At 40.5% G+C, this 22,549-nt stretch overlaps 1 protein-coding gene across 4 annotated transcripts; it reads left to right on the top strand.

The window, feature by feature from the left end:
• The first annotated feature begins 374 nt into the window (after positions 1–374).
• RBBP7 (RB binding protein 7, chromatin remodeling factor) lies at positions 375–21,906 on the top strand. 4 transcript variants are annotated; one of them, XM_005228422.5, is made up of 12 exons: positions 375–676; positions 1,481–1,625; positions 6,343–6,488; positions 10,039–10,185; positions 11,220–11,335; positions 15,280–15,440; positions 16,183–16,309; positions 16,428–16,505; positions 17,324–17,400; positions 18,907–18,964; positions 20,645–20,755; positions 21,464–21,906. In XM_005228422.5, the coding sequence occupies exons 1-12, from the start codon at positions 661–663 to the stop codon at positions 21,530–21,532; spliced, it is 1,251 nt and encodes a 416-aa protein (XP_005228479.1). In that variant the 5' UTR covers positions 375–660; the 3' UTR covers positions 21,533–21,906.
• The last annotated feature ends 643 nt before the right edge of the window (positions 21,907–22,549 follow it).

Below are 22,549 nucleotides of genomic sequence, written 5' to 3' on the forward strand. Positions count from 1 at the left end.
GGCAGCAGCCTCCCAGCCCCCCAGCCCCCCACCCCCACCGCCAAAGCCGCAGCAAGCAGCCACGTCCCGCGGCCCCAGGGCTCGCCGCCCCGGGGCTCGCAGCCCCCACGCAGCTTGCACGCCGCGCCTCCTTTCGCCCCACCCCCTCGCGCCCCCATCCGCCCCCGCGGCCTGCCCTGGGAGCGCCAGGCGAGCCCTCGCGCCTGCGCCTCGCCAACTTCCTGCCGCGGAACGCCCCGCCCACCCCCAAAAGCCCGCCTCCGAACGCCGCGTTAAACCTGTCTGCCGCCAGTCATTGGTCAAAAAGACGAAGCCGTTGGCTCCGAGGCCCGCCCAAGCCACCGCCTCTCACTTTTCCCAGGGCGGATGCGCCTGCGCTCAGCTGCCTGGGCGGGCTGGGAGGCGCGGGTTGAAAAGTCTCGTTCCAAGTTTGGAGAGAGAGAGAAGAGCGCCTCAGACCTCGGTACCCGCAAGCGGGGAGGAGGCATCAGAGAAGGACGCAGCGTCTGGGGAGCTCCCAGGCTGTAAAACGGAGCTCAGGCTTCGAGAGCTAGAAGTGTGTGACGCGCCTGGGAAAGGCAGGAGCGCTTGTGGTTGGGCTGCTCTTGGCTAGCAGGGGGAGTCCGAGGCGGCGGCGAGGGGCGAACGACCCGACGCAAGATGGCGAGTAAAGAGAGTAAGAGGCCCCGCGGGGCGGCGCGCGGCGGGGGGCGGTGAGCGTGCGAGGCCGCGGCACGCGCCGGCGAAAGGCGCGAATTGGCGTGAGGAGCAGGGGGCGGGGCCGGGCGCGAGGCAGGGCGCGCGCCTCGAGGGGCCTACGCGGGACCGGGCCGCGGCGCGAAGGGTTCCGAGCACTTCCGGAGCCAGGCGCGGGGCCGCAGTTGGGCCCCCTTCCCGCTACCCCCCGCCGTCACCCCGCTCTGGCGGCGGCGCTTGCTCTGCACCCGGGCGGAGGCGGCCTCCGTCGCCGGAAAGCGGGCACGGCACCACCTTCCACGCGCGCGCGTCGACCGCCTCGGGGTCGCGGCCCTTGTCCGGGGGATTCTGGAACCCGCCGACTTATGGCTGCCGGCTCGGGTTTCGTGGGAGCTGAGGCCTCTTCTGGTGGTGGATGGGGGGAGCGGGCCGATGCGTTTCTGCTACACGTGGATTCGTCTCGCCGGGTGGGTCGGGGAGCCCCTTTACATACGGGTCGTCATCTTGGAACAGGTGCGAACAGCTGTAACCGGCAAAACAATTGCGATGTCTATGTAATTAATTGCCCAATATTGTATACGCAGGCGGTATTGATTTCAAACTGCAAAAAAATAAGCTTCCTGGTGTTAATATTCTCGTGTTCTGGAAGACCAGTGAGTTGTTCGTGTCCAATTTGGTGGTTAAGAGAAAGAGGAGATTAGGTGTGGCCGTCTCGAGGTGACCTCCAGTATAGATTTCGATCCCTTTTAGACACTTAATCGTGTGGGCTTTGTCCAAATTTCAGTGTTTGAAGATACTGTGGAGGAGCGTGTCATCAATGAAGAATATAAAATCTGGAAGAAGAATACACCGTTTCTGTATGACCTGGTTATGACCCATGCTCTTCAGTGGCCGAGTCTTACCGTTCAGTGGCTTCCTGAAGTGACTAAGTAAGGGTTTTTGTCAACTCTTATTTTGCATAAATTTTGCTGTTAACCCGAATCTCCTAGTTTTTCGCGTTTTATACATAGAACATAAGCAAGTAATCGAGTAAGCCTTTGGGTGATGTGGCAGGTGATTTTTATTTTCAAAACTGATTTATAGGGTGGTTTCTGACGTAGAAATGTGGAATTAAAAGGGGACAGAGAATCTGTTCTGAGATTAAGGATATTTGTAGGATGCACCAGATATATTTGACATTTCTTGAACTTAAATATAGACGCTGAGTTTTCTTTGGACCCCAGACTAATGGATTTCTTTAAAACTCCGTGGGAAAAGTGCACGAATCATAAGTGTATGACTTGATGAATTTTTGCAAAATGAATACCTCCTTGTAACCAGCCCACAAGACGAATACGTTTTAATTGGCAAAGGAGAAAATAATTTCGCAGCAGTTCACCAACGAAAAGGTGGTGTAGTATGGGATACACTTTGAGGTTGTTGTTGGTCTTCACCTCTTTGTAAAATTTCTCTGGTAATAATTGCTGACATTTGCTGAGCACATCTAAAGAGTTTTATGTCCTATTTGGTTTAATAGAACAGTACAATAATTATTTTTTATTATTCTCTTCTTTTTAATCGATGTGGAAATGGGCTGAGATGTTAAGTAACATGCCCCAGATCACACAGCTGTTAAGTGGTGGAGCGGGCTTTGGAATGCAAACCAGGTGGCCCCAGAGTTGAGGCAATCTCTGCACTAGGTTATGGTTCTCATACACTTGCACTTTTCCTAGTAAGAACCTGGCCATGTACTTTAAAAACGTATTAAATTTGATTGTTGTGTGTATGTTATTTAATGAGGATTTATTAAACTCTAAAGAAGTTTTGCAACAACTTTTAAAAATAAGAGTAAATTACTTTCGTATAAAACTCATATAATGGCTAGATTTTCCATATGTGAACATTGACTTCTAGATGGTTAGGGACTTCAATGGACTTTTCAAAAATCTCAATGTAAATATACAAATGTGGGAAGAGGAGCCAAGAACTAAATAATGGAGACTTCTAAGCATTGACATTTACAGCTTTGACCATCAAATGCTTAAGGGTATTGAGGTTCTGATGTAGTGCAGCATGGGCATTTGACTGTGTCTTCCTATTAAGCAGATTTAAAACTTAAACAACTTAATTTACATTTTCTTGAATCTTTTTGATCTTTGACAGTAGAAAAGAGCCCAGGCTTTAAGGTTAGAGATCTGAATTTGAATCCTGCCCCTTGCTTCTTAGCTTTGTGAATTAGGACAAATTGATCAGTCTCTATCCTGAAATAGTCTGGTCTGTAAATGGAGATGCTGAGAGTTCTCACAGCCTACATCTAAGGAAATAAATAAGATCACACATGTTAAAATGCTGGCACAGAATGAGTACACAGTAAGAGGTGACTGATGGTAATTCTCCCACCTTTTCCTATTCAGAAATAAGTTGTTAGGGTGGAATAGCTCTGTTTCCATTTGTATTTCAATGAAAGCTGCTTACTGAAATCTTTTTAAAGATTTCACATTACCTATTATGTTTTTTGTGTAAAAGATTTTAAAGAGAATAGATCTGTGTGTTCTCAGCCCAGATACTACTTTTATATTAACACTTAGGAACTTAACAGAAAATACTTTATATATTCCATGGGGTTCTTTGCATACAAAGAAGTGGGATCTGGTTGTGGGATGGGCAGTGGCTCTGGGAGTGCAAGAAAATGCCAGCCAGCCTGCATTCTTGTGTGTGGAAGACGGCTGAGTGGTGCTTTGCAGGTTTCTGTTTGGACTATGAAGGCACTGTGATTGTGTTTTGTCACTATGTAGGACAGTAGAAATGTTGGATACTCTTACAGCCTGGTTCTTTGAGAGGTAGGCCCTACTCAACCTCATCTGGCTGGTCTTCTGTATACATGCAACATGCTTCCAAATGATTACTTGCACTTTCTGAGCTGTTGCCCTTAAATTCAGTTAGGTGATCATCCAAATAATTGATTTGGCTCTTTAAATTTTTTTTAGGTATCTCTAAGAAACTATTTTTCAAAACCAGTAGATCATTACTTCATATGTCTTAAAATAATTTCTTAAACATATTGAGACTTAGGCTCTACCTAAAAATCTATGTATGCATTCAAATTCAGATGATACAAAGCTGCATAGAGTGAAGACTAAGTTCCCCTTCCACATCCTCTGTTCTCCTGGTTGCCTTACCCAGAGCAGAAACAGTCATTTGTGATTTCTTATCCATCCTGCCAGCATGAAGAAGTACATGCTATGTCCCTCCGTCCTCTTTTTCTGTTAGGGAGTTGTTGACTTGACTTTGGATCTTAGTTCCCCAACCAGAGATCGAACCTGTGACCCCTGCAGTGGAAGCTTGGAGTTTTCTAACCACTGAACCACCAGGGAAGTCTCTGTTCACTTGATTTTTTAAAGTAGGAGTTTATATTGGAGACTTTTTTCCTATACGCATGCTTAGATATATGCTCTTTTGTTTTAAGGGCTCGGTAGAATTCCTTTATGGATATACCACTGTAACTTATGTCACCAGTTCCTTATTGATGGATATTTGTTTTCAGTCTTTGGCTATTTCAGGCATTACTACCAAGAATAACCTTGTGATGATAATCTGTGATTGTCAGGTGAATTTCTCAGCAGTGGAGTCTTAAGTGGTCAAAGAATTCTGGCACTGAAAATGGACAAGGTCTTTTATAATGAGTGCTTCTGCAGCCTTAGGTACATCCAGTATTCGAAGAAAGCAGTGAGATATTGATGGGCTCAGAAAAGTAGGCTTGTTTTTCGATGATGGAGATGAAAGAATTTGTAATAAAAAGAAAAATCCTTATACGATGATGGAGTCAGAGGAAACTGGAATAACTGAATTTTGGTGTCAAAAGGAGCTTTTCAGACCCTCTAGTCCATGTTGTAATTCTACTCCTTAAAAAGGTCATATGATGAACTGACGTGTTTGACCGTAACTTTACCTGTAGGTCTTAGAATTTTCTACTTAACGCCATAAAAAAACAAGTCACTTTTCTTCCTTTTATGTCAGCCCTAATATTGCTTTGTGGTGCCTCCTTTCTCTCAAGTATTCCTATTTCTTTTCAAATGGTTCTCATGAGATATGTTTAAGTTCCCTTTCACTTCAAGCCACTATTCCATGTAAAACTTTCATTTTTGCCTAAATCCTTCTAAAGTGCATTGCCTAGAGCCTAATTTTCTAAGTGTGGTTTTTCCAGTTACAAATTAATAGATGAATGCCCATGTATATTGCCTCTTCCTACCCTATATAAATTCATGTAAGATGAAAGTAATTACATTTTTTGATAACCACATCATATTCTTGGCCACTGAACACACATCAACTCAGACCCATGTCTTAATTTTTTAAATAGAAGATTCACTTTTTTTATTTTTTAAAATATTTTATTTATTTATTATTTATTTGACTGTGCCAGATCTTGCAGGATCTTTGATCTTCATTGCAGTCTGTGGGATCTTTAGTTGTGGCATGTGGGATCTGATTCCCTGACCAGGGGTGGAATTTGGCCCTCTTGCATTGAGAGTGTGCAGTCTTAGCCATTAGACCACTAGGGAAGTCCCAATGTCCTTTTTCAAATGAACTCCTATTGCTTAGCCATGGCTGCCTTATTCTGTTCTTGGAGTTTTTGTGTATTTACTGCTCTTTCATACCCTAAGCCCAATCTTGGTAAAATTTATTCTTGTATTTTTTAGTTATTACTAAATTATATGCCTGGAAGTAATTCACAAACCTTTATTTTAAACCAATGAATCCTTTGTACAGCTGGAATTTAGAAACAGATCGTCTAGTATTTTTTGTTTTTTTTTTATGTTGGGGCTCAGAGCCGTCCTTCTCAGCCTGCCTTACTGATGTGGAACCATGGGACACAGGTGAAAGTTGTTGTGAATAATACAAATGGGAATGCATTGTTAATAGATACAGATGCAAAGTCATCACTTGGATTAAGTGCCAAGAGGCATCAGTGGTTTCTTTAGCCACAAGGAGTTACCATAGAATAGGGTAACAGAGAAGACCCTTCCCCTGCCTTCCCCTGTAAAAATGGGAGTGCCTGTTTTATAAACATTAAGCACCATAAATATAAATAAGGGGTTTTCACATCATGTCATTTTTACCCATAACCTGTTTTTTAGGTGAAGAAATTGAGACCCACGGGGAAGTTGTCATTTAAGGAATCACATATAACTAATTTTAGTTTGAGCCAGGGCTTAAACCCAGTTTTTCTTGACTCAGCACTTTATTTTGTCCATTCTGCCTTTTTACCTGTTACTGGGAAACCAGAAATACCTAGTGTATTAAAATTGAAGGTTTTTTTTTTTTAAGGTGAGAAGTCATGATTTATGAATACAGGAGTTGGTGATAGACAATTTGTTAGCAACTGATTTCTTATAGGATTGTGGTGGGGGGGGGTCGAAGTTTTAGTCGCTCAGTCATGTCTGACTCTTTGTGACTCTGTGACCCCTTGGACTGTAGCCAGGCTCCTCTGTCCATGGAATTCTCCAGGCAAGAATACTGGAGAGGGTAGCCATTCCCTTTCCAGGGGGTCTTCTTGACCCTGGGATCAAATCTGGGTCTCCTGCTTTGCAGGCAGATTCTTTACCATGTGAGCCACCAGGGAAGCCCCTTATAAGATTAGTATGACTTATTTTCTTTCCTAAACAGACCGGAAGGAAAGGATTATGCCCTTCATTGGCTAGTGCTGGGGACTCACACATCTGATGAGCAGAATCATCTCGTGGTTGCTCGAGTCCATATTCCGAATGATGATGCACAGTTTGATGCTTCCCACTGTGACAGTGAAAAGGGTGGTAAGTAATCCATATATTCCAGCATTGGTGTCTGAGGAGTAAGCCTCTAATTATATATTAACTTTATACCAATATCTTTTGGGTAGTTGAACCTCCACTCTGAAATTTTACCTTCACACGATGAGATAAATCTCTATGCACTGGTACGGGAAGATGTCCAAGATAAATTGAGTAACTGATATGTATGATTATAACAGTTTTGGTAATAGTAAGAATATGTGTTGGTGTGTGCATAGAAAAAAAAGTCAGGCATTTACACCAAATGGTTAATAGCTTTTTTATGAAAGTTGTTGACTCCCTTCCCCCAAACCAAACATAATTCCCCTGTTTGGTATTCCCACAACCACCCAAGTTGATGATTTTGCTAGGAGGACTCAAAAGACTCAGCAAATTATACTCAAGGCTAAAGTTTGTTACAATGAGAAATGAACAAAAGCAGCAGGGAAAAGATATACATCAGGGAGTCTAGGGAGTCCAGCACAAATCTCATCCAGGGCCACACAGGATGTACTTGGTTTCTGGCAACAAATAACAGGGAGACATGTGGGCTATCTCTGCTCAGGGGAACCCATTTGAGGGTCAGGGTCTCTGTCTGTCTTGGGGGTTGGTTGTGTAGGCAAATTATACTGGCAGCCGTGGCAACTGAATCTTGAGACCCCAGTAATGAACTCAGGTATGTATCATCAATCTTGATATTTGTACAAAGCCACCCTGACAAACTGGTACAGCATGGTCCATTGCTTCAGGTATACACCACAAAATCAACCCATCAGTGACATAGAGAACATTCTGAGGTCCATGTTCCCAGGAGTTGATCAGGGGTCAGTCATGGTCCCAGTTTCCATCAGAGTGGCGAGGACTAAGCAAGCAGACCTGCTGGATTAGTGCTTCCCCACAACCCCACGTGGTTGAATAGATCTTAACATTGTCCAGTACTTTTTAAAAAATAAAATACTGCTTTATAGCTAAAATCTTGCCAACCCTGCTCCATTCCTTTCTGCTTTCCTTTCCAGAATTCATCACTGTCCTGAAATTAGTGTGCCATTTTCAACTATTTTGATTATTCACACACAATGCTGTACAGTTTGCTTTTTTCATTCAGTTCTGTGTGTGTGTGTACCATGTAAATATGTCTAGCTCATTCTTTTTACTGCTGTGTAGTATTCCATTATACTTAAACCCCCATTTATTCTGTCAAGGGGCAGTTGGGTTATATCTCTGTGGGTATTTTGTTCTTGGAGCAGTGCTTCAGTGAATATCCTTGCCAAGTCTTCTCGTACTTGTGGGAGAATTTATCTAGTGGAATGGAATTGCTGAGTTGTGTGGTGTATTCATTCTCAACCTAAAATAATATAAAAGTTTTCCAAAATGATTTACTCAGTTTACCATTTTCACAATTCATAGTCCATTACCCTACAGCCTTATGCATTATTTCTGTAAATATTGTTGTAATCAGAAAATTTTTAATGGCTTTTAGTCCTAAGTGAGTGAAAGTCGCTCAGTCGTGTCTGACTCTTTGCAACCACATGGACTATATAGTCCATGGAATTTTCCAGACCAGAATACTGGAGTGGGTAGCCTTTCCCTTCTCCAGGGGATCTTCCCAACCCAGGGATCAAACCCTCGTCTCCCGCATTGCAGGAGGATTCTTTACCAACTGAGCCACAAGGAAAGCCTAAAGTATGTAGTTAATTGGGCTTTCAGCTTAAGAATTAGTCTCTGCATAATAATATGGAGATATTTAGTTATTAGTCACTTGTCCAGTGAATTATATTCTAACAAGTGACTGCAATACTTAGTTGACATCAAGCTTTTTAAAATTTTAGTTATGGTTTTGTTTTTTTTAGTTACAGTATTTTTAATGGATACTATTATTATTAAGATAGTGGTTTTTTCAGACTTTTCCTTTTGAGTTTTAAGAAAGCTCTGTGTACACAGTAAATCTTACCTGAAAGCCCAGTTTTTATTAAAGGAAACCTGTTGCGTTTGTTTTCACTAAAGGAATTGGGAAGCCTAAGAATCTTTGTAGCAGAAGAGTGAGAGAGAGAGTGTCCCACGGTGGTGGGAGGTTGAAAATACAGAAAAAGCGACAGCTTTGGAGCAGGGTCTCAAGAGGTAGCAAGTGGTGGATCAGGAGGGGTGTTCTTAGAAAGACCGAGGCATTTTCTTTCATTGACACGATGGGAAGGGAAAGTGCACAGAGGGAAATGGGTGATTGCATATGGTTGTGTGAGAGGAGTTGTGTGAAATGGGATATGATTTTCAGCCCCAGAAATAATAAGCAATGGTGTTTGTCATAGAGAGGAAGAAGGGCTAATTTCTTTTTTTTTTTTTTTAATTTGCCTGAGTGACTTGTAGGACCTTAGTTCCCCAACCATGGATCCAACCTGGGCTCCCCCAGTGAAAGCACCAACTGCTAACCACTGGACTGCCAGAGAATTCCCAAGAATGGCTAATTAAGCCTTGGGAGTCAGTGTTGATTATGCATTCCCACATAGAAAAATGTGGCTGAAACTGAGAAAAGGCTTATGGATTTCAGTGTGATTTCACCAGGCCCCAGCTAGTCTATTTTACTTGTTACCTCCCTGGCTCCGTTAAACATTTGAGTTAGTGTTACTTGACCTGAGATACAGAGTGAGCGAAAAAGCAATGTGCAAAGAAGAAGTGACAGGTCAGGAAGAAATAACAGTTATAATGTCAAGCCTCCAAGCTTTTAATGTGTCAGCAACTAATTCGTTTTTATCTATGAGCATAGGAAAGAAAATATTCTTGTTTGCTATTTGCTTAGATGTTCTCTACTTATATTCTTTCTGCTATAATCTTACTGCCTCTCCGAAGTTATCATACTTTTTTGTGTGGCTTTGTCACTTTTCCGAGGTCTTTTTATTAAGTATTTAACATACAGTCATATTCCCACACCAGATAGAAAGGTTAGCCCACTCATTTTAGCTTTGGCACTCCACCAGCAGTTGAACCAATGTGCTCAACTGGATTGAGCAGATGTGTTCAAGGATTCTGGTTGAACTGACTTGTGCGTGTCTGTGTCTTGGTGTTGGGTGGAGGTTAGTCAGCATGGGTTTCTGATATGAGGGTGTTTTTGACTTTAGACTCAAGGAGTGTTCATGCTCCTGAGGATGAACCTATCTTAAAGAAACCTAAAATACGATTCTAATTTCAGCACTTCCAAATGAGTTGTGTTTGAACTAAAAGGCTGAGGTGTGTTAATTGCATGGTTATTTTACATCATTTTCACAACTGAAAGAAGCCGATTTTTAATTGTTTTAAGTCCAAAATGGAACTGAATTAACTTGCAAGAATAGGTATCAGTATTTTCCAATTCAGATGGACTTGAATAAATTAATTCTAAGGGGAAATGAATCTATATTTTTCTGTGCTTGCTTGGTCTCACTCTTGCTCTTAGCAATTTGTGTTATATTCCGTCAGATTAAAATCTCAGGTTGATTAAGTGACTTATGAATTTTAATCGTAAGTATATGTGTTTATTTCTTTCTTCTCACATTAGAATTTGGTGGCTTTGGTTCTGTAACAGGAAAAATTGAATGTGAAATTAAAATTAACCATGAAGGAGAAGTAAACCGTGCTCGTTACATGCCGCAGAATCCTCACATCATTGCTACAAAAACACCATCTTCTGATGTGCTGGTTTTTGACTATACGAAGCACCCTGCTAAACCAGGTATGCATTAATAAAGTCAGACCACTGCTTGATCCTTCTTGATTCGAAATAATTGCTTTGATGTCATACAGACTAGTATACTCCAACTTTTAGAGGTTTAGAAATGGTTTCAGGGATCCAAAAACCATGCTCAAATTCAGTGATTTAATGCAGGACCTCACACCAGGTTATATTCCTGGCTAAGATTTATTACAGCAAAGGACATAGAACAAAAAAGGAGGAAAAAACTGGCTAAGGTTTGTTATTACAAAGGATACAGAGCAAAAACAAGAGGAGAAAGATACACATCAAACAGAGTCCAGAGAGGTCAGGCTTAGTCTTGTGAGTCCTTTTCCACTGGGGCCACACACCACGGGGTAGAAATGTCTCTGTCGAGGGAAGCCCATTTGAGTCTCAGTGTCTGGGGTTTTTATGGCAGTCTGGTCACATAGATATATCCTGCTCTGTGACCAGCCATGGTAAGGGAAACTCCGGACCCCAGCAGTGAAGTCAGATGCTTCATGAATCTTGCTCAACAATCCTTCAAGTCTCAACAAGCTGCCACAGCATGCCGCACTGCTCTGGGCGTAAACAGCTACATCAGACAGTGACATGAAGAATTTTGTGAGGGTCACATTCCCAGGGGTTACGAGGTCAGTCATGGTTGTAGGCTACTCTGGAGACATGCAAGGACTGAACATCCAGACCTGCTGCTTTCTTCAAAAAATTGTTTTAAAAATTGACTTGGATTGTCACCATGTAAATTTGTGGGCTGGTACAGTTTTCAGTGTTTTGTGTTAGAATGTAGTACTAGGTTTTGCAAAGGAACCAGTCATTTTATTGGTTTACATAGAGTATTTGAAATGTAGCACAGAGAACAGCTTTTCAGGGTGGCTGTGGGTCAGACCAAATCCTTGTTTGTGTGCAGTGCTTTTGTAGGCATTATAATAAATGTTAAGACTTACTCAGAAGTGAGAATTTGCTCTTAGCAGTTCTCATAAACAGATAATCACTTAGTAATCAATGTTATTTCTTTTTCTTTCTTTTTTCTTTAGACCCAAGTGGAGAGTGTAATCCTGACCTTAGGCTAAGAGGCCACCAAAAGGAAGGCTATGGCCTTTCTTGGAATTCCAATTTGAGTGGACATCTCCTAAGTGCATCTGATGACCATGTGAGAAACCTGTTCTTCCTAATCTCATGTACTAAGAGTTAAAGACTGAAGGAGACTAATAGATGAAAGGTTTTCTAAGATAATACTGATTGTTCTGATAACATTTCCACAGGTTTTAGAACATTGGTTATCACACTGCCCTTTTGGAGTCTTAGAATTCCACAAATCTCTTTTGAAGCAGCCATAGAATGGAGGGAAAGTGGGCAAAAGGTGTTCCATTTAAAAGTGGACCTCTTGAAAGAGGAGACCACCTCTTTAATGGAGACTCTTTAAAGCATTTGTAAGGCCTGATTAATACATTTTAGTTTAGTTTTTTTTTTTCCAGTTTTTTTAAGTGTACAATTCTCTGAGTTTTACTTTATTCACAAAGTTGTGAAACCATCAGCACTAATTAAAAACCATTTTCATTAGATGTCACAAAAACTAACTCCATATTCATTAAGCAGTCTACTCACTCCTTCCTTCTCCCGGCAACCACTAGTTTACTTTCTATCTCTGTAGATTTGTTTTTTCTTGATATTTCATATCAATGGAATTATTTAGTATGCAACTTTTTCTGTCTGACTGCTTTTACTTAGCATGATGTTTTCAGGGTTCATCCGTGTGAGCATATGTCAATACTTGATTTCTTTATGGCTGAACATTACTCCATTATATAGATATACCACAATTCATTTATCAATTGGTAGACATTGGGTTGTTTCCAGTTCGGGCTACTTTGAGTATTGCTACTGTGAACATTTTTGTACAGGTTTTTGTGTAGATAAATGTTTTCATTTCTCTTGGGTAGTCACTTAGGAGTGTAATTACTGGGTCATATGGTAACTTTAAGTTTAGCTATTAAAAGAACTACTAAACTGTTTTCCAAAGCAGCTGTACTACTTCACATCCCTACCACCAATGTACCAGTGTTCCAGTTTCTCCATGTCCTCACCAACAGTTGTTATGGTCTGTCATTATTATAACCATTCTGTTCTTGACTGGAGAATCCCAGGGACGGGGGAGCCTGGTGGACTGCCGTCTATGGGGTCACACAGAGTCAGACACGACTGAAGTGACTTAGCAGCAGTGGGTTTAAAGTGGTATTTCATTGTGATTTTGACTTACATGTACTAATGATGTTGAGCATCTTTTCATGTGCTTGTGGCCATTTCTGTATCATCTTTGGAAAAACTTGTATTGAAATCCTTTGTCCATTTTTAAATTTTTTTATGGTTGAATTTTAAGAGTTTGTTTTAAAATATATTCTAGATATGAATCCTTTATCAGATATGTGATTTAAAAATTTTTTCTCCATTCTTTAGGTTGTCTTTTCACTTTTTTGATGATTTCCTCTGAAACAAAAGTTCAGTTTATGTATTTTTCACCATTTTGGCTTTTGATATCATATCTAAGAAGCCATTACATAATTCAGCATCACAAAGATTTACACCTATGTTTTTTCTAAGAATTCCACAGTTTTAGCTCTTATATTTAGATCTTTGGTCCATGTTGATATGGTGTGAGGTAGGGGTCCAGCTTCATTTTCTGTGTGTGGATATCCAGGTTTTCCAGCTAATCTTTCCCTATGGAGTTGCCTTGGCATCCTTTAAAGTGATTTAATAATGAAAAAGTACCACACAGATGCAAAGTGATCATGTTAATTTATTACAGACCAATGTTTGTAGCATTCTTGCCCCATATTTTCTTTCATGGTTCCCATACTGCAAGCATAGTATTTGGTATGATTCCAAGCACAAGCCAAAAGTAGACTTCTGGAGCTTTTGAAAGCTCATGTAACTTGGCCACAGTTTGCATTTTATGTCAGCCACGTGAAAATAGGTTCCCTTGCCTTCTTGTTAGTATATTCTCATGTATATGTCTGTTAATGGCAATTTCTATTAAGCTTTTTGAAACACTGAAGTAGGTAATTGGCCCAGTCAAAATTGTTTAGTTATAGGCAACAAAAACCAACTTTGGGTGCCTGGGGTTTTTTTTTCCTTTTTCTTTTTTTTTTGTAAATTTAAAATTTTCATGACTTAGTTTTTATTTTTAAAGATAATCTTCAGGTGGATGTTCTGAGTGATCTTTAAAAAACATCTAGTTTATTTTTTAACAGTAAATGTATACCCTCTTTACCTGTTTCTTCCGCCCTCTATTCCTGGCAACCACCAGTCTGTTCTTTGTATCTATGAGCTTGTTTTTTTGTTCCTGTTGTTTTTAAGTTTCCATATATAAGCGAGATCATATGGTATTTGTCTTTCCCTAACTTATTTCACTTCGCATGATGCCCTCAAAGTTCATGCTGTCATAGATGACAAGATTTCCTCTTTTTATGGCTGAGTAGTGTTCCATTGCACACATATAGCACATCTTCATCCATTCATGCACTGATGGACACTTAAGTTGTTTCCATGTCATGGCTACTGTAAAGAATGCCACCATGAACATGGTGCATATATCTTTTCAAATTAGTGTTTGTGTTTTCTTTGTATAAATGTCAAAGTGGGATTGTATCATGTGGTAGTTCTATTTTTACTTTTCTGAAGAACTTCCATAAATACTGGGTTGGGCAAAAAGTTTGTTCAGGTTTTTCCACACCATATAATGAAAAAACCTGAATGAACTTTTTGGCCAACCCTGTATTTTCCTTGGTGGCTGCAAAGAGGGTGCTGACTGATTTAAACAGAAAAGGAATTAATTGGAAGGGCATTGGGTAGGGTAGCTCACAGAATCACTGTGGTGGCGAGAAAATGGCCTGGAAAAGAGGAGAGGCCAGGTTGTTGACCCAAATTAGGCCAGTGAGGATATCACTCTTGCCATCCATGGAAAGTGGATGTAACACTCCCGTGCCCCTCTAACCCATCATCAGAACAGATTCTCTGAAAGAAAGCCTTCTTCTGTTTCCCTCAGAGTGGACATAGGATAGTCTCCCACACAGGGAGGACGGGCTATACTCAAGAACTTAATTACTAGTACTTTCTGAGGACAACAGGCTGGGAGTTGCTAGTCATAATTAATAGCTGACGTTTCCTAAGGGCTCCACATATGCGAGGCATCTTGGTAATTTTCCCAGGATCTTTCTGAGGTGAGGAGCAGGTAATGGCAATATTCCACCTTTTCCGTGCATGTAAATTGCGTCCAAGTGTGTAAGTATCAACAGAGACTAAGGGCCACATGTATTGTGTAACAGAAACCCTTTCAGATAATAAAATGATTGATGAAGAGAGGAAGCTGATACTAGTGTCAGTGAAATTAATTTGAATATACCTTAATGGAATTACCTCATACTCCATTGAGGTGACAATCACTGCCCTATAGTTTGCAATATTTTTTCATAGAAACTTCAGACTTTTCTCAGCTATTTTTATGGCGAGATGTTAAAAAAAGACTCAGACTCTCAAAGCCTGCGGATCTGTAACCTTTGAGGTCTGGGCAGGCCCTGTGGTCTCTTCAGTAGCCTTGTAGGGGTTTCTAGGTTGTTCACCTGTTGCACTTGCTGATGTATGTAGTGGTTTCTGCTGTGAAGTGACAGTTGTCCAAAAGCTTTCACTTTTATTTAAGAGGCATGTTTTAGTTTTAATTTCCAGTTTCCCAGCCCAGCATGAAGTTTTAAGATATGCATTTCAGTTTGGTGGATATTGAACCCCAGGCTCTCTGTGTTGTGTAATCTAGGTGAATTTTAGATACTTGATTGAATGTATGTAGGTAGAAACTCTAACCAGGATGTTTCTTGCCTGCCACCATGCTATCCTCCCATCCCCATTACACTGTATTTTCCTTCCCCTCTGCATCTCAGATTGTGGAAGCTACACCCATACACTTTTCTGTTTATGAAACTTCACTTTTTTTAAAATAACTTTCATATAGTAAGTAGCTTTGTTTTTAATAAAAGAGTTTTAAATAAGGTGTTAGCATTTAAATTCAGTCTCTCAAAACTAACTCTTGTTTTGTTCCTTCTTCAGACCGTCTGTCTGTGGGATATTAATGCAGGACCAAAGGAAGGCAAAATTGTGGATGCTAAAGCAATTTTTACCGGCCACTCGGCTGTTGTAGAGGATGTGGCCTGGCACCTGCTGCATGAGTCCTTGTTTGGATCTGTTGCTGATGATCAGAAACTTATGATGTAAGGTGGAAAATTGAGTGGGGTTTTGTTATATGGGTGTCCTGAATGACCATCAGTGATTGTGGTGGCTTTTAAATTGTGTCTGGGGCTTCAAAAAAAGAAAAAGAAACAGCTTTAGTGAGGAATAATTGACATGATAAGCTATAAATAGGTATGGCCTTTTTACGTAAAAGTTACTGTGCTGTATGATTGAACACAACTTTTTATTTAGAAAAAGAAAAAAACAGGTACGTGCACATGAAGAAACATGCTTGGGGCAGTGGTATGTATCAAAATCGGGGATCAGGGTGACTTGCATTGAAGTTGAGGGAGGAGAGTGATTGTGCGTCAAGGCATGGCTACAGGGCTGCATTCAAGCACCTGGAATGCTTTTTATCTCATAAACTAGCATCTGAGGCAAACAAAGCAAAATACTGAATTTGACTAGGCTAGGTTATACATACCAAACAGTAGTCTCTAGTATTTTGTGCATGCTTGAAATAGTTGGTAATCCAGACAGGAACATACTGAACAAGAAAGCAGAGATAGCCCTAGTTTGTTCTGCGCAGGTTTAGAGCATATCACCTAGTGGTTGGAAGTCCAAGTTGCCAACTCTGCATGGTTAGTGTCCCTGAAGAGGCAAGTTAGCGAGAGAACAGTGGCATGGCGTGGCGCTGATGTGGGCACAAGTGTGGGGGAGAGAGGCGGGGCAGGGTTGAGTGGCCTGCTCTTGTGCTGTGTGCCTTGTACCTTTGTGTTTTAGATGGGACACCAGGTCCAATACCACCTCCAAGCCGAGCCACCTGGTTGATGCGCACACTGCCGAGGTCAATTGCCTGTCCTTCAATCCCTACAGCGAGTTCATTCTTGCAACTGGCTCTGCGGATAAGGTTTCTAAGTTTTTGCATTTTTGGTGTTTACAAACCTAGTTGTCTTTGTTACTACAATATTTTAAAATTCTTACGTAAAGTGCAGAAACAAATTCCTTTTCATTTTATTTTTCTTCAGACTGTAGCTTTATGGGATCTGCGTAATTTAAAATTGAAACTCCATACCTTTGAATCTCATAAAGATGAAATTTTCCAGGTACGTGACAGTTTTCTGGTGTCTCTGTCAGATTTTAGTAACTTTTCACTAGAGGGAAGTTTATAAATTTTTTTCTTTTACATAGTGGACTTGGGACATCGGGGTTTTTTGTTTTGTTTTTGGCTATGCCATGTGGCTTGTGGGATCTTAGTTCACCAACCAGGGATTGAACCCTGGCAGTGAAAGCCTAGAGTGCTAACCATTGGACCACCAGGGAATTCCGTTTTGTTTTGTTTTTTTTTTAAGCTCCTTGCCTACTGTGTAAGTAAACTAGTGAGAAATAACTTGGAGTTTTCTATATATTGTTAGTTCAGAAGTAAAGGAACAATTTGCAAAATAGGATCAGTTTAAAAAGTGAAGGTAGTTTCCTGGTAGTCTAGTGGTTAGGACTCAGCACTGGCATTGCTGTGGCCTGGGTTCAATCCCTGGTCATGGAACTGAGATCTCAGAAGCTGAGCAGTACAGCCAAAAATAAGTAAATTATTTTTTTAATGAAATATCTTGTATATAGTTTAAAATAGAGCTGTGCATAGGCTAAGGTACACTTCATTGGAAATGTTAAAAGCTTCTGGGATGGTTTGGGGGCTAAGTTTATTGGGAGCCCTAGCAGAGTTACCCTTGAGGAGTATGACCTTCCCAGGGGTAGGCTGAAGAGATGTGGCATTTAAGAGCACCTGAAGGGACAGCACAAAGAGAGAGAAGGCTTGTAGGCCAAACAAAGGGTACAGAAGATGAAATGGGAAAATATCTAGGATTAGAACAATAGCCACAAACCCAGTAATGGATGATTCTTTATATTTTCAAATATGTATTGCTAGGTCCACTGGTCTCCACATAACGAAACCATTCTGGCTTCAAGTGGTACTGATCGCCGCCTGAATGTGTGGGATTTAAGGTAACTCAGGATCTGGTGACAGAAGTTGCATAAATATGCTAATATAGCAGATTATGTAATAATTCATAGACTAGAAGAGCAATTTGCTAACCCCAGTTTAATAAGTCTAAAATTAATCTTCAGTACCTTCCTAAAGAGTGTTCCATAAAATAGAAGTGAATCAGCAAATGGAATGTGAAAAAAAACTGATACAAATGTGAGTTTTGATTTTCTTTGTAATTAGGACTGAAGTCAGGGTTAGGGGTGCATGTGTATTTTAACATCCAAACAACGGTATTGAAAAAACTCTAGCTATAGAAAGGGGTAAAGACATCAGCTGTTTGTGTTCAATGTCCATCTGTAGGACTAATCTTTTTCAGTTGTTTTTTCCCCACAGGTATGAGCTCTTCTGTGGGTTGTGTAACTGCTGAGGATGAGAACAGGATAAGCACAGCCAATGCCATCAGAGCTTCTTGTTCTTCTGGGGCTTCATTATGGAAACAGTTTCTCCCAGTTTTTAAAGTTCTTGACTGCAGGGTTCCTATTCTAAGAATTTCAGACTCTGCTTTTTTTGAGCTTTTAGAGCCATTAATAATGTTGCTGTATTATGTATCTCTCCGTAGAGGTGTTCTTATCTGGAATCTAAATCATAACATTTCCCAAAATAACTGCTTTCCTACCTGTATTGCTTTGAAGTGGACTAAGTTTTTAGACAAGGCGGCCTTAATTACAAAGACAGTATACCCACTTTTCAGTGTATGGAACAGTAAAACTGCTAAACTGCTAATGTCTGCTAATGTTCTATGTTCTTACGGAAGAAACCCTAGTCGTGATAGATGCTTGAAAATGTGGAGAATCTTTAAAACAGACATCTGAGAATATTCTTTTTTACTTGAAAACAAACTAGCAAAGTCCACCTGTGGAATAGGTATCAAGGATGATAATGGTGTGTAACTTGAGTGATTTCACTGTCGGAACTGCTAGCATATTCTACAAATTGAAGTTCTGGGGGGTTCTGTTTGTTTTTTTCATTGAAATTAAGATAAGAAAAAATTAAAACTTAACCTGCCCTTGGCTTATACATTCCATATTTAAAGTTGTTTTGTTGTCCTACCTTTAGCAGATCTGCAGTACTGGTGTGTAGTTGTATTTCACTCCTGGGATGAAAAAGGGTTTAAGAGTGAAGTGTAGGGATTAGGCATCAGTTCTTCTGTAAATATTTTATATACTTTTCACCTTTTAATCCTAATTCAGGAAACACCTCAGTTAAGATATTGAATGAATTCTAAATTAATGTTTTATTAACAATAATTTCTATTCTGCAGCTTCACTTATGAACAGCTGTTATTACCATTTCCAGAAAGTAAACACCCTGCCCTCCCACCAAATAATTAATACAAAAACTCTAACTGATAACAGTACAGAAGTACATTGCTTTAGGATGGGATTTCTGGGCTGATGCTGGCTTTGCAAACTTTGTTGCTAGGAGAATTTGAATACTGAAGGCATTATGTTTTTTCTCAATAGCAAAATTGGAGAAGAACAATCAGCAGAAGATGCAGAAGATGGGCCTCCAGAACTCCTGGTATATATTGACTTTTTCTTATGCAAGATGAAGTGTCATACGCAGACTGGACTATTTGTCATTGTTTCATGTATTTGAAAAAGGAGTCAGGACGTTCAGATTCTGTCTCTTGAGGATGATTTCAAATTGGAGGTCTTGGAGGTTATTGTGATTTAGTCTGAAAAGTCTTGTTTTGTGATGCAGGGCTTCATAAATTTTAAGTCTTTTTTTAGTTAAAGTGTTGTTACCAACTATTTTTACTTTGGTAATAATAGTTTTTTAAACTTTGGTAATACTGGTTTGTTCTCGTTTTGGGGGGGTATTTGACATTCCCCGACCAGGGATGAAACCTGTGCCCCCTGCATTGGGAGCACAGAGTCTTAACCACTTGACTGCCAGTGAAGTCCCTGTAACTGTTCTATTGAGATAAAATTTACAGATCATACAGTTCACTATCTAAACACTTCAGTGATTTTTAGTATATTCATAGAGTTGTACAACCATCACAAGTCAATTTTAGAACATTTTTGTCACCTCCGAAAGAAACTGTACTTTTAACCATCACCTCTCAGTCTTCTTTTGTGAGCCCCTGGCTACCACTAACCTACTTTCTGTCTCTCTAGATTTGCCTGTATTAGACATTTGATATGAGAGGAAATCACACAGTATGTGGTCTCTTGTAACTGATTCTTACTTTATATATATATATCTATCACAGGGAGAGGACAGTGTATAACTTTGTATTTAACATCTCTAACAATTTTGTGGTCCTTGAGAAAATTCACTAGGATTTTGCTTTCTGTTTCTTGAGAGTCTGAAATCAAGGGACATTCATATTGATTGTCCTTATAAGAATTTTTTTAATTTTTAAAAAAATTTTATTTTTTGGCATTGCTGTGCAGCATGTGGGATATTAGTTCCCCAACCAGGGATCGAACCTGTGCCCCTGCAGTGAAGCCAGGAGGCTTAACCACTGGACTGCCAGGAAGTCCCAAGAATTGTTTCTTCTGAATCTTAATTCTAAGATATATAAGGCCCTGTGCAGGAAGTAAGATTGCTCCCTTCCACATTTTTTAGCAAATACCTCGGTTTAGCCCTAATGGGGACTTTGTGGAGTCCTGGAAATTTTTTTCCCCCCAGCCTCGGGGCAGTGTGTCTTGGGAGAGATTGAAGGATGGCTGAGAGGTATGCCTTTCCTTTACTAAGGGGGAGAAGGGGATCCTTCAGGGGGCCACAGAAGAACCAGCAGTCTCCAGGTGTTCCAGTTTCAGGAAGGAGTATATGACATCCTGGAAGTGTATTACCTTGAGTATTTTAACCTAACTATATATCTGCTAATAAGGCAGAATTTGAGTGTTGATTGTATTAGGTATGGAAACAGCACTGTGGTCGTGAAGGAAAATGTCATTTCAGGTGATGTAGGCTGAATGAATATTTAGGGGTAAGGTATGCTACCTGCAACTTTTTGGTGGCTCAGCCAGTGGTATGTTAACAGTATTTGGGGCATCTAGGTGAAGGTTATCCAAGCATTTGTTGTACTGTCACCTTTCTGGAGGGTTTGGAAATGGGCAGAGTGGTGGAGGGCTAGATTACCACCCTCCCTCCAGACTGCAGTTCAGCAACCCATTTCTAGACTGATGCTGTAAAAACTAGCTTCTAACATAAGATATGAAACCAACACTTTTTTGTTCTTATTAACAGTTTATTCATGGAGGACACACTGCCAAGATATCAGATTTTAGTTGGAACCCAAATGAGCCTTGGGTCATTTGCTCGGTGTCTGAGGATAACATCATGCAGATATGGCAAATGGTGAGCTAAAGTGTTTATTTTTCTTCAGTGACTATCTTGAAGAGATTTTTACTAATGATATAATAGAAATATTTCAAAGTATATCAGTGCATACTACATGAAATTATTTATAGAAGGAAAGTATTAAGACCTTTCTGCATTTTATCAAGTCTGTAATTCAGTGTGCACGTGTAGACATAGCACCAGCTCCAGTTTTCATGGTTATGACTCTTCATCACCTGGGCTCTTGGCATCATTGCTCCATGTCCAGTGTCTGCTGTCATGCAGTGTATTCACACTGAGATCCTGAGTTCTGTGATGCGCACCTGACATTTCTGAGACATGGTTTACCAGCCCTTTCATAAGCTTCAGGGCTATCTATTGCTCCATCTAAATGCCTGAAACGTTTTAGGAAAATGCCTTTTTTGGACAACTTAAATAGTAGTGCATGGTCAGCTAGATATATGTGTGAAATTATACCCTGGCAAATAATTTTTGAGAACACTGGCCTGCCTTTTCCTCGTTAAATTTATTAAAGTCTGAGAGTAAAACACAAAAAGTAAACTATGAAGTTTACTCTTAAGTGTTTCCACATTTAATTTCCAACACTAAATCACACGGGCCAGTGATACCTAAAATCTGGATAGAACTATAAAATGCTGTTTTTAGACAGTCTTGTAAAATTTTTAGGGAGTTTTACCTCTGATTTTATTTGGTTATTATCTCCAGGCTGAAAACATTTACAATGATGAAGAGTCAGATGTCACAACACCGGAACTGGAGGGGCAAGGATCTTAAACCCAAAGTACGAGAAACGTTTCTCTTGAATGTAATGCTACACGAATGCTTGACTTATCAAGCGCAAAAACAGCATTGTATAGTAGGCAGTTGAAGTGGGTGGCATATGGCGTTCTTTACCTTCTGATCCTAGCACTTTCAAGTGAGCTATTGCGTACTGTATCATATTGTAGCTTTTAGGGAAGAATGTTGCTTAAGAAAGATTATCAGCTTTGTTTTAAAATACAAGTAAGCAGGGTACTGCCTTTGATTTAACTATAAGTCCTTGTTTTCTCTTAAGTGCTTGCTGTTCCCAAATATGCAAGAATAACTTTTACACTTTTTCCCTCCAACACTTCTTGTTTGGCTTTGCAGAAATAAAGTTTTAAAATAAACTTTGTTTTATTATTTTAGACCCTCAGTTTGGGGGGGGGATGCGTATGGATGGATGTCCCTTTTTTATGAGGCAGCTACTGGGTATACACTACACGCCGAGAACGTACTGAATTTTCTTTCCAGGGTACACCACATCCTAATACAAACATGGGGAGAAGTCAGGTGTTTGGTTGATTGGTGAACCTAGAACTACCTCCCTTACATGTCATTTGACCCACATGCCATTTGGGCCTTGGGCGGCTTTAAACAAAAATACAAGCTTGTTTGCTTATGTGGCAGGTCAGCAGGGGGAACAAACCAGCCTGCAGCTTGGCCCTCAACCTCTTTACATTGATTTTTCTTTTATTAAAATTTAAAAACAATTTTTTTTTGCCATACCACAAGGCAAAATCCCTGGGAGGGACTGGGGGCAGGAGAAGGGGACGACAGAGGATGAGATGGCTGGATGGCATCACTGACTCGATGGACGTGAGTCTCAGTGAACTCTGGGAGTTGGTGATGGACAGGGAGGCCTGGCGTGCTGCAATTCATGGGGTCGCGAAGAGTCAGACACGACTGAGCGACTGAACTGAACAAGGCATGCAAGGTCCTAGTTTCTCAACCAGGGATTAAATCTGGGCCCCAGGCAGTGAAAGTGCTGAG

Source organism: Bos taurus, chromosome X, assembly GCF_002263795.3.
Source record: "Bos taurus isolate L1 Dominette 01449 registration number 42190680 breed Hereford chromosome X, ARS-UCD2.0, whole genome shotgun sequence".
Classification (NCBI taxonomy): Eukaryota; Metazoa; Chordata; class Mammalia; order Artiodactyla; family Bovidae; genus Bos; species Bos taurus.

What these genes read in the sequence shown, in the direction of transcription:
- RBBP7 (XM_005228421.4), top strand. Translation starts at nt 1,062, where the DNA reads ATGGCTGCCGGCTCGGGTTTCGTGGGAGCTGAGGCCTCTTCTGGTGGT. An exon ending in CTGTGACAGTGAAAAGGGTG is followed by an intron (nt 6,489 to 10,011) that starts GTAAGTAATCCA and finishes TTCTCACATTAG; the next exon opens with AATTTGGTGGCTTTGGTTCT. An exon ending in CTGAATGTGTGGGATTTAAG is followed by an intron (nt 17,401 to 18,906) that starts GTAACTCAGGAT and finishes TTTTCTCAATAG; the next exon opens with CAAAATTGGAGAAGAACAAT.